General features: G+C 33.0%; 1 protein-coding gene across 2 annotated transcripts in view; it reads right to left on the bottom strand.

Moving 5' to 3' along the window:
* Nucleotides 1–15469, bottom strand: part of LOC126880520 (apoptotic protease-activating factor 1-like) — a 155439-nt gene extending 139970 nt beyond the window's left edge. For both annotated transcript variants that reach the window (XM_050644421.1, XM_050644422.1), the window contains exons 1-2: nucleotides 15111–15469; nucleotides 14858–15052 (exon numbers count right to left, since the gene is read on the bottom strand). In XM_050644421.1, the coding sequence (XP_050500378.1) occupies nucleotides 14858–15052; nucleotides 15111–15239 (324 nt within the window). In that variant the 5' untranslated portion in view covers nucleotides 15240–15469. The remainder of the gene's footprint in view (nucleotides 1–14857; nucleotides 15053–15110) is intronic.
* Between the last annotated feature and the right edge of the window lie 4774 nt (nucleotides 15470–20243).

Genomic DNA, 20243 nt, shown 5'->3' with positions numbered 1-20243 from the left:
CCAAGATGGCGGCCGGGGGACAAGGGTCCCGACCCCAAAAACTTGAACTTAAGCTTCTACTGACACCACCTACACATTAAAGAAATAAAATTGACTCCTCTAACAAATGCAAGGTATGGCCTAAAAAATGTAACATTTTAATGGCCTAATTAGTTGTCGAGGCATTAGCTAAATAAAAAAAATTACTTATTTGTTGTGAACAAAATTAATCATGTCCTTGATATTCCAAACCACAAGAAATTCGGAGAAATCGCAAATGTTTCCTAAAATACACACAGATTTGTTATGTATAGTAGTAGATTAGTGAATAAAAATATCTAAACAACAATAGTGACGAAGGTATGACAAAGTTTCAAGGATTCCTTGGATATTAATGCAAATAAAAATAAATGGGATCAAAATTAATGTGCAGATTTCTGATGGAAATTTAGAACAAAATTATAGATCATACAGTTGAGTTATGTATAGATTAGATTACTAAGTTAAGTAAGTTGTTTATTTTAACTTCATCTATGACCAAGAAAATCCATAATTGAATTTTTTTTTGAAAAAAATTGTTTATTTTGGTTAAGACTCGAAATTTTCAGAGGTAAAAGAAGACGTAAATAATTCTGTAAAATGAAAGTACTTTTTGTAGTGTGGTGATAGGGAGAGCAGCTGGCATTCCTTTTCCACAAGATGACTTTTTGATATCGCAACTTGAAATTGAGACAAACTATAAAATTTTGCAACATTTCTGCTTCTAGTTAATTAAATTATTCATTTTTTAAAAAAAAAATAAAAACAGGCCCATCTCCAATTTTATGAAAGATCGAGAAAAGCAAGACATACCTAGATGCGTTTCATAGTTATGTATATGCACAGTTGCTATGTAAATGTTCTAATTGTGCAATACATCTTTTCCCTGCATTTTGAATACCCCAGGAAACGAAGCTTTTAAAAATCAAAAACTTTCTGCTCGCTTTTTTTTCAACTGGAATATCTAGAGGAAGTCAATAGAAAAGGTGAACCATATCGTGGGTATCGAAGTTTTTGATGCGTCATGGTTTTTACAGTAAGAAAAATGAAAGAATACCCATGAACGAACATATAAAACACGCTGTATTTTCCTGTCACCGTGTCACAAAGAAAATTGGCCAGCGCAAGTACATGTAATAATTATTATTACATGTACTTGCGCTGGGCAATTTTCTTTGTGACACGGTGACAGGAAAATACAGCGTGTTTTATATGTTCGTTCAAGGGTATTCTTTCATTTTTCCGACTGTATTAACATTTAAGCAAAAAACGACTTTTTCATTCATTTAAATATTGTGAAAAAACTACGCATTGTAGATGAAAACATTTAACAAGCGACTTTCTTGAAAATACTTGCTCTTTAACCCATTGCCTGCGGATCACGCGTTAGCACGTGATACGGTTACTTCAGTTAGTAGACCAGGACTAATCTTAGGGTTACCATAATTTATTAAGACCAAATCCGGACAGAGGTGCTCCAAGGGGTTGTAGAAAATGTAAAATGTGAATTTCACTGTGTTGCTGCCTCTACATTGTACATATAAGCGAAATGCATATGGCACAATTAAAAGTACAGCTGTTTTACTACAATATGCAACTAACATCAAAAATCTCTGCCAGTTTAAAATACATCTATGTTTAAACATAAAATACAGTTATATTTAAACATACTTTAGTCCTAGAAAATAATATTAGAGAACGATATAAAAAATATTTTTAAAATAGAAAAGGTAGTTAAAATAATAATCGAAAAGATACGTTCAGCAGTAGCCGAAGTACCAGGCAGACAAAAGATGAATTCTACTATTTTAAAAATATTCATAAAGGTAACGTTGCTTTTAGAAAATGCTTCAAATATTTTTTTCCATTTGTCATTAGTGTTTGGGGTTTCTTCTTTAGGTAGTAAAGTCCATTTAGGTTTCAGCTCTTTTAGAACTTGGAGAAGTGACGAGCTCTCATCAAATAATTCACCGTTCGGCCAAGTGTTTTTCATTTCTTTTAGTAAAGAAAAAATCCGGACATTTCTCATATCCGGACGCCAATCCGGACATGTCTTTCAAATCCGGACTGTCCGGACGAAATCCGGACTTATGGTAACCCTAACTAATCTGTAAAAAAACGTATATTTTTGGATGTGAGAGGTGGCATTCGGATTTTTGCAGATAAAGTTAGGTGACACCTTCAGTAATAATAATTGACTTATGCTCCTTCTCAAATATGCCCGGAACATTAATAAAAAAATTAAAATATTTAAAAATTTCGAAAAACATCGATTTTATTCTGCTTTCTTTGATTATAACTTTAAAACGGTTCGTTTTGGAACAAAGTCGTAGAGAAATAAAATAAAGATAATTGAATTTTGTATGATATACGACTGTTCAAAAATGTCTTAAGGTATTACCTTTTCTGCAATATAGCAATAAATACAAAATAAGGGGGCAAATACGCCTGTTGTTATTCAATGTTTCTTAACCACTTTGGTGGCACTAGAACCTTAGTAATTCGCTTAGAAAATTTTTATAACTTACTTAAATGGTCTACCAAATTTCATTAAAATCGACCTAATAGATTTTTCATAATAAATTTGCAATATAAATGTTTTTAAAAAAGTTCAAATTTTTAAAAATCTTTCTGAACAAAAAGTAGACCATTTAGAAGTTGGCTAATTTTTCTACATACATATAAAGAGGTGCTCTACCTATCTAATACACTTTACAGAATTAAAATGGGATTATTTAAGGGCCTTAGCAATGTTTTAAAATTATAAACAATTTTTTGACTTATAAAGAAATAGCTTTGTTTAATAATAAAAACATTCATTTTTAGCAATGCAAATAATTAAAACCGGTATAATTTGACTTAAACTTTCAAATGCTGTCAGCAGAATTGCTATTTTATTTTTTAATCAAAAGTTATTCTCGTTCAAAAATTGCAATTTTTCGATTTTTTTAATGTTCCACCGCGTTTATCTCGAAAACTATGTATCCTACGAAAAAACTTGTAAGAACATTTTTTGCTTAGAATTACCCAAGAAATACAAAAAAATGTTTAATTTTGCGAAAAATCGATGTTATGTAATTCCTCAAGTTCTTTGTTTATAACAATCTTATCGACATCCGGATCAACTGTTAACCAAAAAATTCGTGTTCTACGGGTCAAAATATATAAAAAAAAACTTGGGTAAGTCCATCTAAATAAAGGAGCCCGTAGCACCCCCTCCTGGACACAGCACTAATTTGTTTATATTGTTATTGTTTATAACCAAAAAATTGTTTAACTTTAAAACATTGCTGAGTCTGCTTAAATAATCCGATTTCAATTCTGTAAAGTGCATTAGATAGGTGGAGTGCTTCTTTATAAGTAAAAAAATTGACAAATCTTTGTATGTTCTAGTTTTTGTTGTGCAAGATTTTAAAAAATTTTAATTTTTAAAAAAAAGTTTAGATTGCAAAATTATTATGCAAAATCTAGTAAGTCAATTTTAATGAAATTTGGTGGACGGTTTTAGCACATTACAAAAATTTTCTAAGCGAATTAGGAAGGTTCCAAGTGTAACCTAAGTGATGGAAAAACATTGAATAAGGACAGGCTTGTTTTGCCCCTTTATTTTATATTTATTGCTATTTTGCAGCAAGGGTGTTAAATTAAGACATTTTTAACCAATCGTATCTGATAGAAAATTTAATTATCTTTGTTTTATTCCTTTACGACTTTGTTCCAAAATGAATCGTTTTAAAGTTATAAGCAAAAAAAAAATAGAAAAATAAATGAAATTTTTTGAAATTTTTAAATATTTTATTTTTTTTATTAATGTTCCGGGCATATTTGAGAACGAGGATAAGTCAATTATTAGTTATCACCTAACTTTATCCGCAAAAATCCGAATGCCACCTCTCACATCCACCTAAAAACAGATCCTTCCTGGTCTACAGATGCAGTTCAACAAAATGGTTCCTAGCTGAATTCCATCTTTTCGATAGTCAGAGAATGGATTACAATGAGACTTTCTAAATTATTACATTATAAATGTAATAATAAAGATTATAAATGTTATAAACAAAAAAGTTATTGCAAATTACATTCGAAAGTAAGCATTTTTTTCAATTGTCTATAATTATAATAAACAATAAAAATATTTAAAGCACATTTCACAATGTGAGGTTTTATGTAGTTACTATATGTGCAAAAGAGGGGACCGATCGGTCGAGTAGTTTTTATACATTCACCGGCAAAAAATTCCGCCACCCAAAATTTTTGATTACACAATTTAAGTAAGTAAGTTTGACAATTTATAGCTTTATTATTTGTACTCGGATTTTCAGGATTCTTACATCAGTTTGTAGTTACATGTATTTACATCTTTTGTTATTATTACGGTAACAAAATTTTTTAACTTAGATGGCATTATACGGGGGTGAATGGAAGGAAGCGTTATATTTTCTCCTAACTTTAAAAAATTCTGTGGAAAAATTGGAGGGCTGATTTTGTTACATACTCCTTTTGTATCATCCTGGAGGTATTCCTAAGATTTTGTTTTTTGAATTATCCAAATATCTCTTCTCCTGTAAAAGCTGTAAATAAAAACACTGCTTTGAAGGTTTATTTAATTAAACATATCAAAGGCACTAAAATTAACACCACAAAACAAAATTAACAACAAAACAATTCAATGGCGGATATGTCCACCTCTCGCAGCAACAACTGCTCGCAAGCTGTTTGGCATCGAATAAATATGTTTTATCCTTGCCTGGGGAATAGCCTGATATTCCTTTACCAGGGCCATAACTGTTCCAAACTTTCTGCAGGCCTAGGATGACGTCGAATCAATCCAATCTCTATTTCTGTTTATGAGTCTATCAATGTTTTTATTTACAAAAAATTGTACAGCTCTTACAAGAAAAGAGATATTCAGATAGTTCAAAAAACAAAATCTTAGGGATACTTCCAGGATAATACAAAAGGGGTATGAAACAAAAGCAGCATCCCAATTTTTCCACTGAATTTTTTGAAATTAGGTGAAAATACAACGCTTCCATTCACTACCGCATAATGCCAAAGCACAAATTTTTTGTTACCGCAACAATAACAAACGACATCAATACGACATATACCTACAAACTGATACAAGAATCTTGAAAATCGGAGTACAAATAATAAAGTTATAAATTGTTAAACTTAATTAAAAATTTTGGGTGGCGGAATTTTTGTGACGGATTTTCAAATATCTGTACAGATGCATTGTCAATATTAGACGGGATTTTGGTCACAAACAATTAAATTATCGGTACCGTTTTAACCTTCGCAAAAAAAACAAAATACACCTTAGAGTAACCAAAAAAATTTTTGAATGAGATATTTGAAATTAAAAATCACAGTAAATTTTCTCTTTATTTTCACTCTTGTAACTTATTAAAATAAACATAATAATAGTATATTACTTTATGAGGCAGAGAAGCATGACTTTCCTTGACGCGCCCGATATTACGCGCCGAACGAAGTGAGGCGCGTAATAGAGGGCAAGTCAAGAAAAGTCGCTTCTTTGCCGAATAAAGTATACTATTTTTTCTTCAAACGTAACAATTTTCAACCATAAATAGTACACGGGTCACTCTTTACGACGAACTTCAGCAACACCTTTAATTGATGGAGGCGGAAATCTAGAATGCCTCAAACGACATGGGGGCTGGAAATCAAGCACGGTTGCCGAAGGATATATAGAGGATTCAATAAGAAATAAGAACGATAATGCTTAAAAATTTTTAAACCCTCATGATTCGCCAACATCGGGAATGATTGCTGAAAGTTGTGCTCGACCATCAGTATCATCAACAATTACCAATGCGTATCAAGAGTCGGGAACATTTTTGCACGGTTTCAATATTGAAAATGCCTCATTAACTAATTGTACTTTTAATATTACTATAAATAAAAATGATGTTTAATTGTTGTTAATGACATTTGTATTGTTGGTTTGTGACATGTTTCATATTGTTGCCATGACAACATTTTTCCCTCCGCCGTAAAGAAATGGAAAAAAAAAACTGCTGCCGGCGGAGACATCAAACTTTGACAGGATCAAGTTAGATAAGTAATGTCATCATTATTTGACGTTTGAAGAAAAAAGTTTTTAACGACTTTCGGTCCGCGGTTATAATGCATTTTATTCTGCGTTTAAAATTTTCAAAAATACTTCTTAGTTTTACCAGGATTCGAAAAAAATGAATGCATTTAAAACACATTGGCGAGAAATTTTGATCCTACGCTTTTAAATTCACATCGCAATTATTTTAGGGCGGGTATATTATTCGCGGTGTGCAAGTACTTGGAAGGGATACGCGAAACGATCGTGCGCGAATAGCGGAGAAATATTGCAACTTTCTTAAATAATTCATATTGTCAACTGAAATTGTCAAATTGACGTACATTTCATACCTATTGTCATTTAAGAAGAAACATTATATATTGCTTCACAATATTGATATGATATGCAATTATTATATAAAGGTAAATTTAATTAATTGTATTTTGCTTGCAATACTGCATTTTAATAACTAATTTTATTTACTACATACAATTGTTTACGTTTGAATAACACAACCTAAATCTTATTTTTTCTTCTTATTATTTTTTTTGGACTATGGCCTTGACAATTATCCAGTAACCAGGACCATATGATTGGCCAATATAATTAAAAGTGCGAATAAAAGTTCAGAGCGTAGAAATAGGTGTCGCTTTTCCGAACTTGCACGGTCCCAATAAGCTGAAAATTGTTTTAATAATAAAATTACGATGTCAACATTCTCTGTATAAAAGTTTACCGAAAATTTTCCAAGGCAACCTACTTATTTATTTATCACAATTTTTAAACAGATTATAAAAAAATTACGTTTCCCTCTTCGAATCACCTTTTTTTAATAATTTGGGTTATTTTAAGATGAGAGTTATTCTTGTAATTTTTTTGTAAAATGCTTACTTAAAAATGAAAACAAACAATTAAAAATACTGAAAAAAATAAATTTTAGCATTTTCCGAGGCCATTTTTCAATAGGTTTGATATCGAGTTAAAAACAAAAACCAAAAAAATATGAGATGAAAAGTATTTTCAAGTTGCGCAATTCCATTTTATTCGACTTTATATATTTTTCAAAATTCAAATGTAGGTATTTTTTTTAATTTCACAAGGGGACAGAAAAAAAATTCCTGAATGGCTTCAAATAGAAGGATTTGGCTCCCATATTAATGGCAGGTGATACAACAGCTTCAGTCGCTGTTATACCGTCATAAATTTGCTTAGACTTGATAAACCAAAAAAGTTGATCACTGGTGATAGGGTCAGTCAGGTTAATTGGAAACAGGGGTGATTGGAAACAGTACTCCCTACAGCTAGAAATGAAATATTACAACAATATCACATACACAGAATTACAATTCCATCTTTGCTTATTGTGTGGTAGGTGGTAGGTTATTCATTTGTTTACAAACCAAGTGAATGTCCATTCTGTGCAATTTAAATTTGATTGTTTTTAAACACATAAATAGATTTAAAACAGTGCCAATATTCTACAAATTTTATCTCTGTGTATTAGGTACTTATAGTGATTATATAATTTATAGCTACTACAAGAATATTTATATTGCCTACAATGTTAATTTGAATGTTATTTACTACAAGAAGTCAGTACAGTAAGCGTTCACAATTACCCCCTTAAATCTTGAGCATGGGGTAAATGAAAACACCTGCTAGGAGTAAATGGAAGCAATGTGAAGTAAATGGAAATTAATTTTTTATGTTAAGGAAACAATGTGAAGTAAATGGAAATCAATTTTTTATGTTAAGGTTACAGATCTTGCCATTTTTAAAATGTTGAGGAACTACATACGGAAGAGAGAACCAATAAAATACTCTAGGCTGCTGCTTACTACAGTATTCAAGTAAACATACCAACTAATAAGATGGAACTAGTGTGCCTACTGCATCGTCAGCCAAAATTGAACACCATATTGTTATGTGTTTAAAAGCCTGAGATTGTTGTTTACTTTTACCCCATTTTTTAATTTTTTTCTTAAATTTTCTGGGGTAAATAGAAACTTTGAATATCTCATTTTTTGCCACTTTTTATTACTAGTTTTTAAGACATTCTACTGTAGACTTATCTTATAATAGCCAAAAGCTTTTATTTTATTATAATATAAAACAGTATATTTTTAAATAAATTTCACATGTCATGATATTTCAAATAGTGTTTCCAATTACCCTGACTGATCCTACATATGGTATCACAACACAGAATCATGACAGTATCATTGGTAACCAACGTGTTAAGTGTATTTCATCTAAATAAACACTTTTTCTTAGTAATTTTTCGAAAAATGTTTTCTAATTCCTTTTTGTTTCCTTTTCGAATTATTTGTAATTTTTTGTTAAACAAATGTCTTAAGGCTGTTTTATCGGTGCACCAAAACCTAGGGACAGTGTTTTCTCTGTTATTTACCGACAGAATGTCTCGAAATTTGGACACGTTGTTCGAAATTATGTTGCCTTTAAAATGATGGTTTTACTTTTTTTATTTTTTTGAAAATTCTGTTGAAAAATTAGATTATAATGTTTAACGTTCTATTATAACCAAACTTTTTACTCCCATCACTTGAAAGAGTTTTTTTTTCTGTAATCGTTGATTCTTTTTTCACCTTTCTGTGTCCAGTAATAATCGAGAAAAGCGTGTTCCAACTTTGAAGAAAATTTGCTAAAAATATTGAAATCTAATAATGAAACGAGTTACGCAGCATTGGCGCTTAGTTTCATCGTTGTCGCCTTTGTGACGACAAATCTCATGAACGTACGGTCAGTCGGTCAGTTCGCTTGAATTATTAGAATCCATTTCCAGTTATTCATTCTTGTATTTTCTTCATCAACTTGCTTCTTAGTGTTTACAGTATTCTTATTACAGTATTATTTTGAAAACATTAAACTTATTTAGTTTACGGGTATTTTAAGTACATAATATATTATTAGTTTAGTGGTATAAGTTACAAGTTCTTTAGTTTACGCGTATTTTTAAGTATTACATTAGTTTAGAGATATAAGTTGACAAGATAAGAAATGAGTCCCAGGGTGTATTATACTACTATCCACGATTTGTGTTTTATTCATCAATTGGATACTTTTTTTATGTAACTGCAACCTATAAATATATTAAAATAATCTATATGTTACCGGCCAAACCCGATTTCGGGACAAACTACTTTGGCCTAACCGCCTAGGATAAACTAGTATGACCTAGGTCAAACTAGTTTATCATATCACGCGTAGGCTAAACTAGTTTATCCTGATATAAATAAACACACTTCAGGCCAAACTAGTTTAGCCTAGGCCAAACTAGTTTATCCTGATATAATAAAGATTCACACTTCAGGATAAACTAGTACGGCCTTCTTCTTATTCTTCTTCTAGTGCCTATCCGTTTCGGATATTGGCGATCATCATGGCAATCTCTACTTTTCTCACTGCTGCTCTGAAAAGACTTTTAGTGGTTGTGTTGAACCACGTACGTAGATTTTTCAGCAAAGTGTTAAATGAAAGCTTATAATCCAAGGATGGTACTAAAAGTTAGGAATTTGACCTAGGCTGTCTGTCTGTCGGTCTGTCCGACCGCGAATATAACTGCTCCGTCACTATACCAGGTAGAATGACAAATGAGGTGTCAAATGAAAGCTTATAATCCAAGGATGGTACTAAAAGTGACAAAATTGACCTATGCTGTCTGTCTGTCGGTCCGTCCGACCGCGAATATAACTGCTCTGTCACTATACCAGGTAGAATGAAAAATGAGGTGTCAAATAAAAGCTTATAATCCAAGAATGTTACTAAAGCCCAAACTAGTTTGGCCTGAAGTGAGCGTCTAGAACCGGAAGTCCTAGAACAAAGGACCCCGCAGAAACTTTATGGGAAATGGCTCTCTGTCAAATGCTCTGAAACTTAGGATTGTGGTAATTCTTGATGTGTAGAACAAAAGACTCCATGGACGCGTAGCTCCAAAAAATCATAGTTCTAAGATATAAGCCTCTGAAGATATAGGTAGGTATAAAGAGGACGTTTGAGTTGGAATAAATTCATTTTCTCGAGAATGGGCGACTCTGGAGATAAATTACGAATCAGGTCAATTTTTATTTTTAAATTATAATTTTTGGCATATATATCATACTAGTGACATCATCCATCTGGGCGTGATGACGCAATCGATGATATTTTTAAATAGTAATAGAGGTCGTGTGATAGTTCATTTGAAAGGCTATTTAATTCTCTATTCACTAATATAAACATCAACATAATCATTTATACAGGGTGCCCAATTTTTTTTTAATTAAATTAATTGAGACAAAAAGAAGAATGTATGTAATTTATTTAATTCGAAATACATTTTACTGCTGTCAGAAAACAGAAAAAAATGTTTATTTGATAAATAAATATTGTTTTTTGCTTAAATTCAATATTAAAGCTGCCACCCACCTACCTCTTAGCAGTTTGGACATTTAATTTAAGCGAAAGGCAATGTTTATTTTTCAAATTAACATTTTTTTCTGTTTTCTGACAGCAGTAAAATGTATTTTGAAATAAATAAATTATATACATTCTTCTTTTTGTCTCAATTAATTTAATTAAAAAAAAGTTTTGGCCACCCTGTATAAATAATTATGTTAATGTTTACATTAGTGAATAGAGAATTAAATTACCTTTCAAATGAGCTATCACACGACCCCTATTCCTATTTAAAAAAAATCACCGATTGCGTCATCACGCCCAGATAGATGACGTCACTAGTATGATATATACGCCAAAAAATTATTATTTAAAAATAAAAATCGATCTGATTCGTAATTTATCTCCAGAGTCTCCCATTCTCGAGAAAATGAATTTATTTCAACTCAAACGTCCTCACTGTACCTATAACTTCAGAGGCTTATATCTCAGAACTATAATTTTTTGGAGCTACGCGCCCATGAAGTCTTTTGTTCTACATATCAAGGACTACCAGAATCCAAAGTATCAGAGCATTTGACAGAGAGCCATTTCCCATAAGGTTTCTGCGGGGTCCTTTCTCACCTTTAGTACCAGCCTTGGATTCTAAGCTTTCATTTGACACCTCATTTGTCATTATATCTGGTATATTGACGGAAGAATTACATTCGCGATCGGACGGAAAGACGGACAGACAGCCTCGCTAAGATTTCTCACCTTTAATAACATCTTCGGATTAAAAGCATTTATTTGACACCTCATTTTTCATTCTACCTGGTATAGTGACGGAGCAGTTATTTTCGCGGTCGGACGGACCGACGGACAGACAGCCTAGCTCAAATTTCTCACCTTTGGTACCATCCTTGGATCATAAGCTTTCATTGGACACCTTATTTGTCATTCTACCTAGTATAGTGACGGAGCAGTTATATTCGCGGTCAGACGGACCGACGGACAGACAGCCTAGGTCAAATTTCTCACTTTTAGTACCATCCTTGGATTATAAAGGACGTAATTTGGGAATTCCCCGCATGTAAAAGTCCTTACATGTTCGTCAAATTACTTTCGACTCGGCTAAATTAGTGTAGGCTAGGCCGTACTAGGCGAAGGATTTCCTGACTGAAAAATCTACGTACGTGGTTCAACACAACCACTACAAATCTTTTCAGAGCAGCAGTGTGAAAAGTAGAGATTGCCATGATGGCCGCCAATATCCGAAACGGATAGGCACTACAAGAAGAAGAAGAAGGCCGTACTAGTTTATCCTGAAGTGTGAATCTTTATTATATCAGGATAAACTAGTTTGACCTAGGCCAAACTATGTGACAAAAATGTGATAATTCTTTTTAAAATATTATCCACGATAAAATCAATCTAACAAGGTATTCCCGACAAAACTAATTTGAATGGAGAATAATGCATTTTGTTGTCATTAAAATACTTTTCCGCCGGCGCCACTGAGTAAAGATCGAATTGTCGGTCGCACTCCCTACTTCCAATCAATTTCAAGTAGGGAGTCACGTGTGTCTGACGTCAGCAGTCTACGAAAGTAAGTGATACGCCCACTTAACATTGCAATGTGCTTCAACTGATAAAACAGCCTTAATTAGTGAGTTTTTGAATATTTTTTCTAAAAAACTACTAAATGAACTGCAATTTTACAAAAAGTTTTATAATCTTAAAACCTTACTGTACAAGTAAGAATATTTTGCCAAGGATAAGTGGTTTCTTATATGCTGCAAACAAGTCCAAACAGAGAGCAACAGTGATGGAAATAATTATTATGCAAAATATAGGTCATCATTTTTTCCAACGCTGTTGCTCTCTGTTTGGCCTTGTTTACAGCATATAAGAAACCACTTATCCTTGTCAAAATATTCTTACTTGTACAGTAAGGTTTTAAGATTATAAAACTGTTTGTAGAATTGCAGTTCATTTAGTAATTTTCAGAAAAAATCCCTAAATCACCAATTAAGGCATTTGTTCAACAAAAAATTGCAAATAACTGGAAATGAAACCATTTTTCAAAAAAATACCAAGATAGAAAAAGTCTTTATTTAGATGACATATAACTAAAATCATTTGACTTGAAGCCATTCGGTAAATTGTTTTTCTTTATAAGTTATTTGTTAATGACAAACTCCACCCCACATGAAAAAATTACAAAAAAAATACATATGAACTTTTAAAAATAGGGTCGAATAACTCAGAATGTGGTAGCCATAGTAGGATGTCTGACATCCACTCAGGTAGGCCGGGGATCAAATCCCAGTGGTATGGTGGAAAGAACATCTAGACATTTTTAAAAATGTCTATAGGCCCCATGTCGACTCAGCCTGAATAAAATGAGTATCTTGGGTAGAACCAGGGATAATATTAGGTTGAAGTGTAGCACTGGCCCTGTTACCTTCCTTTTATACAGTAGGCCCTAGACTCTAGACCCTAGAGGTAGCAGACTACCCTGCTATAATTCCAAAACCACATTAGACTATAAAATGGGAGACTATTATTATTATTAACTTTAAAATATATAGAATTGAATAACAAAGGGTTTGGTGCAGTAGAAAGACAAAGAAAAATTTAGTCGATATAGTCTACTTATGAGAGTAAATAGCTCATGTGTGTAATAAAAGGTCATATGACCCATTATTTACCTATACTTAATTTGTAATACAGACTACTAATAATAGAAACTTATAATTGAATTTATATTTAACACGTTGGCTGCCCTGAGACATAAATGTTGTGTGTCATGTTGTTTTCGATAACAGTCACGAGAAACAGCGTAGTTGTCTCAAGAGTATAGAAACAGGAGCCTTGTGGCCGCAGGAACCCATTTTTTTTAACATTATGGCAGTCAAGGCAACATTCATAAACTACGTGGTTGAAAAGGGGGAGGAGGGGACTTTGCTTATTACGACGGTATACAACAGAGGGGAGGGGGCCATGAGTGCACATCCGACGTCGTTTGATGTTTACAAATATAAAAAATATACCCTATTTTAGAATTAAAAAGAATTAGTATATGTATTACTTTTGTCGCATACTTTTCATTTCGTTTTTATCACTCGCAGCCTTAATAATATTGCTAACAGCTTTGTACAGAATAACAAACAATAAAACATTGTTCTATGTCTTTAAACAAACGCTTCTATACAGAACAACGTCTGGAAGCAATAAATATTAAACTATTCATTTACTTACTGAATACTCTGTGTGAAGCAATTCTACAAGAATGAATAGAAATAAAATATTATATTCTATTTAGTTAGTACATTGTAGTTATACTTAAAAGAAATGGCATTGAAATCAAAACAAAATAAATAGCAAGATTTAAGAAATCATAGGAACTCCGATAAAAGTGTTGTCTTTTGTCCCAATTAAGCTAATTAGTTGTACAGTGAATTGAGAGAAAAAAGTATGCGGATATTAATGAGCTACATAGTAATACTGATTTGGATACATTCATAAATAAACTTTGAGAGCTAAAGACTAAGTTTTCAATCTAATAGCACATAAAACAACACCAAAAAATGTTACTCTACATCCTACCAGATTGAAAACAATGGAAACCTTGTCTGGTAACACCTCCGAGGCTTCTACAATTTGCAAGCCATAACGTGAGGTGCCTCAGAGGCAACTTAGCCTCGGAGGTGTTACCAGAGAAGGTTCCCATTGTTTTCAATCTGGTAGGATGTAGAGTGTAGAGTAACATTTTTTGGTGTTGTTTTATGAGCTATTAGATTGAAAACTTAGTCCTTTGCTAGCAGTTGCCGCTAGGGCATCCCTGCCATTTCGTTTATTGCAATCCTTGACTGCACGTCGGGGTTTATCCTAGTTGGGTCAGGGAGAGCAGCATATGTGCCTTCTGATGAGAGACTAATAAGTTTCGAAACCGGTAGAGGTGCTTGCTGCACTCTTTGATTGAACTGGAATAATGATGCGGCTGTAGTTTCGTGTTGCAACGAAATTGAAAATGGTTATTCATTTTTAAGAGTTAACTTTAAAAAATCCAGAAATAACTTGGAATTTAAAAAAAAAATCAGTAAAAAGGGGGTCATGAGTTGCAATTGCGAGGTCGGTATGAGGGGGGGCAACTGAAAACGACGCTTTACGACGGAAGGAGGGGGGGTAGTATTAAAAACTCCAAAATTTTTATGACGTAGTTTATGGATGTTCCGCAACGTGTTAAAAACCATGTATCTATATAATTATATCACTACTAAAATCCATTTTTTAAATTTGCTTGAATAAAAATAATATTGATGACCTATATAAATTAATTGTTGCAATTCTTAGAAATCATTCAAGGCATTCACTTACCAGGGTTTTCCTGGAAACGTAGTAAGGAGGCAATTCTGGGAAGCTTCCCCTTACAGATGCTATTCTGTAATTCCTCTCATTTTCCAGTTCCTTTTCATGGTGAGGGTAGTTTTCCTTCAGATACTTTAAAACAGCCTCTGAACTACCATTCAAAGGAATCTTATTAAACAATTCATTGAGTCGATCTTGTGGTCGCTGGAAACAAAAGAAACTTACAAAGTAATCTCCGAATATTTAAGTGTCTACATCTTACCCGTTTCCAAACGTCTAAATATGCATTTTCATTTAAAAGATTGATCGAAATTAAATAATCTATAAAGTCATCGATGTCCGCGATCACACTTTTGTAAGCAATAATTTGAGAGCTCAAAGATTCGTCCATAGCTTTAATGAACAAAACAATAAATAGGAAGCTAGAACATTGTCACTTTTATTGGCGAAATAATTATCTTCGATCCGATAAGTACTTTATCTAGTTTAGAGTTAAGTTATAAGTCACCACCACAACAAAAAAATAATAATAAAACAAAATAATACAACAGCACCGAACCTGTTCAAACCTTTCCTATGCGACTTTTGTTTTTTGTTAGGATTCGTAGAGCATGACACATTGACTTTGACAGAAAAACATCAAATATATGCAAATATGCATAGTTGCCAGATCGGAAGGGAATATCTTTCTTTTCTATTATTTATCAAATGTTTATATCCCAAATCATTTTTTAGGAATTCTGAGCTAAAATATAAGTGTTGAAGCCTTTTATAATATTATATTGCTGATTTGTGATGCTAAATTGCTAAAAATATACGTACAAAATGGACATTAGTTCTGAAACTTTCAAAAAATAAAAAATATTCAATATGTTCGTTGTACGGTATATTTACCAAATTTTATTATTATTTTAAAGCCCTCTAGTTTTATTCCAGTTTCTCCATATATTAAATAACTAGTAGCTAGTTAACTTGTTTTATTTGCTTATTTTCTAACACATTATCATTCTTCACTACTGAAGTTAGGCAACACATAATATTTCATGTATTGTAGGTACTCCAATAACACAGTTACTGTGTCCAATAACGCCTATTTTCATTAAATTTTATTATAATTTCTTAGCAATATTGCTTTCTTGGGCAGAGTATACGTACGATTTATGTTTGCAAATTTAACTTAATTTCGCCAATTTTTCTTTAATATTATTACATTGGATGGATATTGAAGTGTCTTGGAATAAGCTGATTAAAAAGTAGTTCATTGGACTTTCGTATGAGCTTTCCACGTTTACTTCTCATCAAGATTACAAATTATATTTAAACCCTATATAATTTACTGTCGATCTGCTTATTTTGTCTTCTTCTAAGTTTGCCCCACATCCGTGAGCGCCAACTCACGTATCATGGATCTAGATTTCTATATCATCGTTTTCGTGGTCTACATGGTAGAGTCTTGGCCCATCTTGTTTTGTCATTTCTATTATATAGGATGTGTCTATGATGGGTCAATGTTTCCCCTTCCAGTTCATCCCATTCAGTCGTTTTCCTCCTCCCGAGTCTGGCTTTCCTCTCCAACGAAGGTTGATTTGCTGTTGTTCAGTACCGATATGTTCATTGCTTGGATCACATCTCTTCTATCTTCTCTGCCATCATTCTATGGTGCCTCCACATGACAGATTTTGCATTTAAGTCACCCGCAATAGTCTCTTTTTTGCTATTGCATGGCTAATTATGTCCACCACGACATTCTTGTATTCCCTTAGTGCGGTATTCGGAGATGTAGATCGCCACCAGGATGAGCATTCTGAGGTCAAGGGTCCAGTACCACAATTCCCTCCTTCCTTAGGTATGTTTTCACTCATATTTTTGTTTCTGATATAGATTGCTACCCGTCTTGCCTGTTGTCTACAATACATCTTCCATTGGTTGTGAGCTTTTTATTGGGGTTTTCAATAAAAAGTTTTATTCAGATCCGCCCTAGTTTCCCCCCTCTTATCATGAATATGTCATGTGCAGAGCTTCATCTCCCCAGGTTTGCTTGAAGTATTACCACCCTGTTAGATTCTTCTGTATTTTAATTAAAACTGGCTAGTTACCTCCTCCCCTTTGAACTTCTTGTGTTTGTTCTGTATTCACTGTTACGCATGCCGCAGTATGGTGTATTTTGGTAATTTTTCACATCATGGCCTTCTTTCCAAAGGAACTTATCTCTACCTTTTATTTCTTTATATGTTTCATTGCGCCCAAAATATAGGCATGCGCAACACCTCTTTGGCCTATATTTAGACACTACAATTTTCCATGATAACAACCTTATTCTGATCATTTTTTGCTTATAAAGTTTTCGGTTGTCGTGTTGGCTGTTACTATTACCGTTTGCTTTCAATGCTTCAATTCCAATCACCTCTTCATTGTTTTGTCCGGAAATTTAAAATTAACTTCCAGGATTGTTCGCTGTCTTATTTCCAATTTAAGATCCCTTTCACTGTTCCCTTCATAGTTTTAAATTCTACCGCGCTATTAGTAACATCTACCTTATTTTTGATTTCGTGTAAAAGTTGTGCATGTTTTTTCTCCGCCTTTTATTAAGATGTTTCTCAATTTTGTCTTTATTTTTAGATTTGGGAGCACCATAGTAATGGTCACCACCTACATCCTGTACACAACTTCCAGGACCTTTCTGTAATTCTTCCAAGGCATATCTTTTTATACAGAACAAGTTTTAATCTTTGTTCTCCATAATTACTTTTATGGCTTCAGCTTATCCATTGCCATATTCTCTGAGCCTTTTACCCGACCGGACTCGCTTAGGCCACTCTCGTGTTCAACTTGCTTCTTCTCCCACTAGATTTAGATTAAGGACGAAGTCTAAACTACTTTTGCATATTCGCATCGCCCATCTGCAGTGGCGTAGCGTGAGTGTCGGCCGCCCGGGGCGGAAGACAATTTTGCCGCCCTCTTATTTAGGTATTTTAATTTATTGTATACTCTACATTACATACATTAATTATAGAGAACTTTTCGGCGAGAACAGTCATCATTATTTTGCATTATACAGGTTAAATTTAAATAAAGAAGTTTATCTAGGTTTTACAATCACGTTTATTAATACAAAAATTCTTTTACTTTAACCAATTAGATACATTGATATAACTTAGGTACCTATCACTTAAGATTAGGTACACCTTGACGATCGACAAAATGAAATAAAATCAATTTTTTAATTAGAACTAGAACGATATAGTCCTGTCGCCAGGTGGGCTACAACGGCCTCTTTAATTCAGATGGACTTACCCAAGTTTTTTTTATGTATTTTGACCCGTAGAACACGAATATTTTGGGTAACAGTTGATCAGGATGTCGATAAGATTGTTATAAACACAGAACTTGAGGAATTACATAACAGCGATTTTTCGCAAAACAATACATTTTTTTTTGGGTGATTCTAAGCAAAAAATGTTCTTACAAGTTTTTTCGTAGGATGCATAGTTTTCGAGATAAACGCGATTGAACTTTCAAAAAATCTAAAAAGTGCAATTTTTGAACCCGAATAACTTTTGATTAAAAAATAAAATAGCAATTCTGCTTACTGCATTTGAAAGTTTCAGTCAAATTCTATCGGTTTTGATTATTTGCATTGCAAAAAATTAATTTTTTTATTGTTAAACAAAGCTATAAACACATAGTGTTTCCCGTGCCCAATGCATGCGTTTTACGTAGAAATTGTCTGTATCAGCGCCTACTCGTTCGATTTGAAATGAGAAATGCATTAAAAACATCATTCAAGCACTATGTGTTTATAGCTTTGTTTAACAATAAAAAAATTAATTTTTAGCAATGAAAATAATCAAAACCGATAGAGTTTGACTTGAGCTTTCAAATTCGGTAAGAAAAATTGTTATTTTATTTTTCAATCAAAAGTTATTCGGGTTCAAAAATTGCAATTTTTTTATTCTTTGAAAGTTTAACCGCGTTTATGTCGAAAATTATGCATCCTACGAAAAAACTAGTACAAACCTTTTTTGCTTTGAACGACCCAAAAAATACAAAAATATGTTTTCTTTTGCGAAAAATCGCTGTTATGTGACTCCTCAAGTTCTTTGTTTATAACAATCTAATCCACATCCGGATCAACTGTTACCCTAAAAATTCGTGCTCTACGGGTCAAAATAGATAAAAATACCTTGGGTAAGTCCATCTGAATTATGAAGGCAGTTGTACCCCTCCTGGCGACAGGACTAATATTATAATGTTAGATTTTTATCTTTATTGAAAAGTAATATGAGTATTTGTTATAATTAAAAACAAAATTTCCGTCTTCAATTAAAAATTTATACGTCTACTTTTTTCAAGAGCAAAGTCTTTTATTGCACCGTCAATGTCTATCGCATCACACACCTCTTGCTCAATAGACAAAATAGCCAAATTAGTTAGTCTTAGAGTACTCATTGTCCATCTTAAATACTTTTTAATCAATTTCAATTTTGAAAAACTTTTTTCACAGCTGGCATTGCTTATAGCAACTGCGAAAAATATTCGGAATATTATTAAAACATTGGGCAGCGTATCTTCCAGCTTGGATTTAACAATAAATTTAAATAATTCAAGTGAGTCTGCATTAATCAATTTCGTTGCATGTAGCAACAACGAAAGTCCGCAGTCGAAGTTTTTATAGCTCGAAACCCTGCTCGTCAATTTCGTCAGATGCGTAGTCTATATTTCTACATTCAGCGTTGTCTGGATCTAATATTATAGCCGGCGTTAGATAAACAAACTTATCCGTTAAATTCTGTAGTTGTTGAAAACGCTCACGAATTTCTACAATAACTATCTAACGAAGAAAACAGCTTTCGTCTCAACTCATTTTCATAAGACAAGTTAGTACCTCTAGTTCTGTCATCAAAAATATGCTTTCTTGTTATGCGCTTCCGAGGTTTTATGGAAATTTCAAGTTCTTCACACATATTTTTGCATAACCTACAGTGCCATTTGCCCATTCCTCTATTTTCTCTGACAATATTTGCTGCAAAGCATTTAATTTCTGAGCGCACAATCTTATGTCAAGTCCCCTTGTTTGTAAATATTTTTGTGCATCATTCACTTCATGTAGCACCGGTTGCCACAGGCCCAAAAAACAAAGAAAGGAAAATGAGTGCATCGAAACTAGTAAAGCACCTGCATCTGTCCTAGTGTTTAAGCTTTCACCTGCCTCTGTCAGTTTTTCCAAAGTGACGAGAACGTCTTTGTAATGTTGCCATGTCACATTTACGGCATCGCCTTTTGCACTCCATCGCGTGTCTTGAATCCTTCTTTTGCCTGTAACTGCTATCAGAACTTTCCAACGATGTGTCGATGAGGAAAAAAAAAGAATAGCAACGTTCTAAAGTGCCGAAAA

The sequence above is a fragment of the Diabrotica virgifera genome, chromosome 2 (genome assembly GCF_917563875.1).
Source record: "Diabrotica virgifera virgifera chromosome 2, PGI_DIABVI_V3a".
In the NCBI taxonomy this organism is placed as follows: domain Eukaryota; kingdom Metazoa; phylum Arthropoda; class Insecta; order Coleoptera; family Chrysomelidae; genus Diabrotica; species Diabrotica virgifera.
The sequence above is the reverse complement of the archived record's forward strand: the minus strand, read 5'-3'. Positions and strand labels throughout refer to the sequence as shown.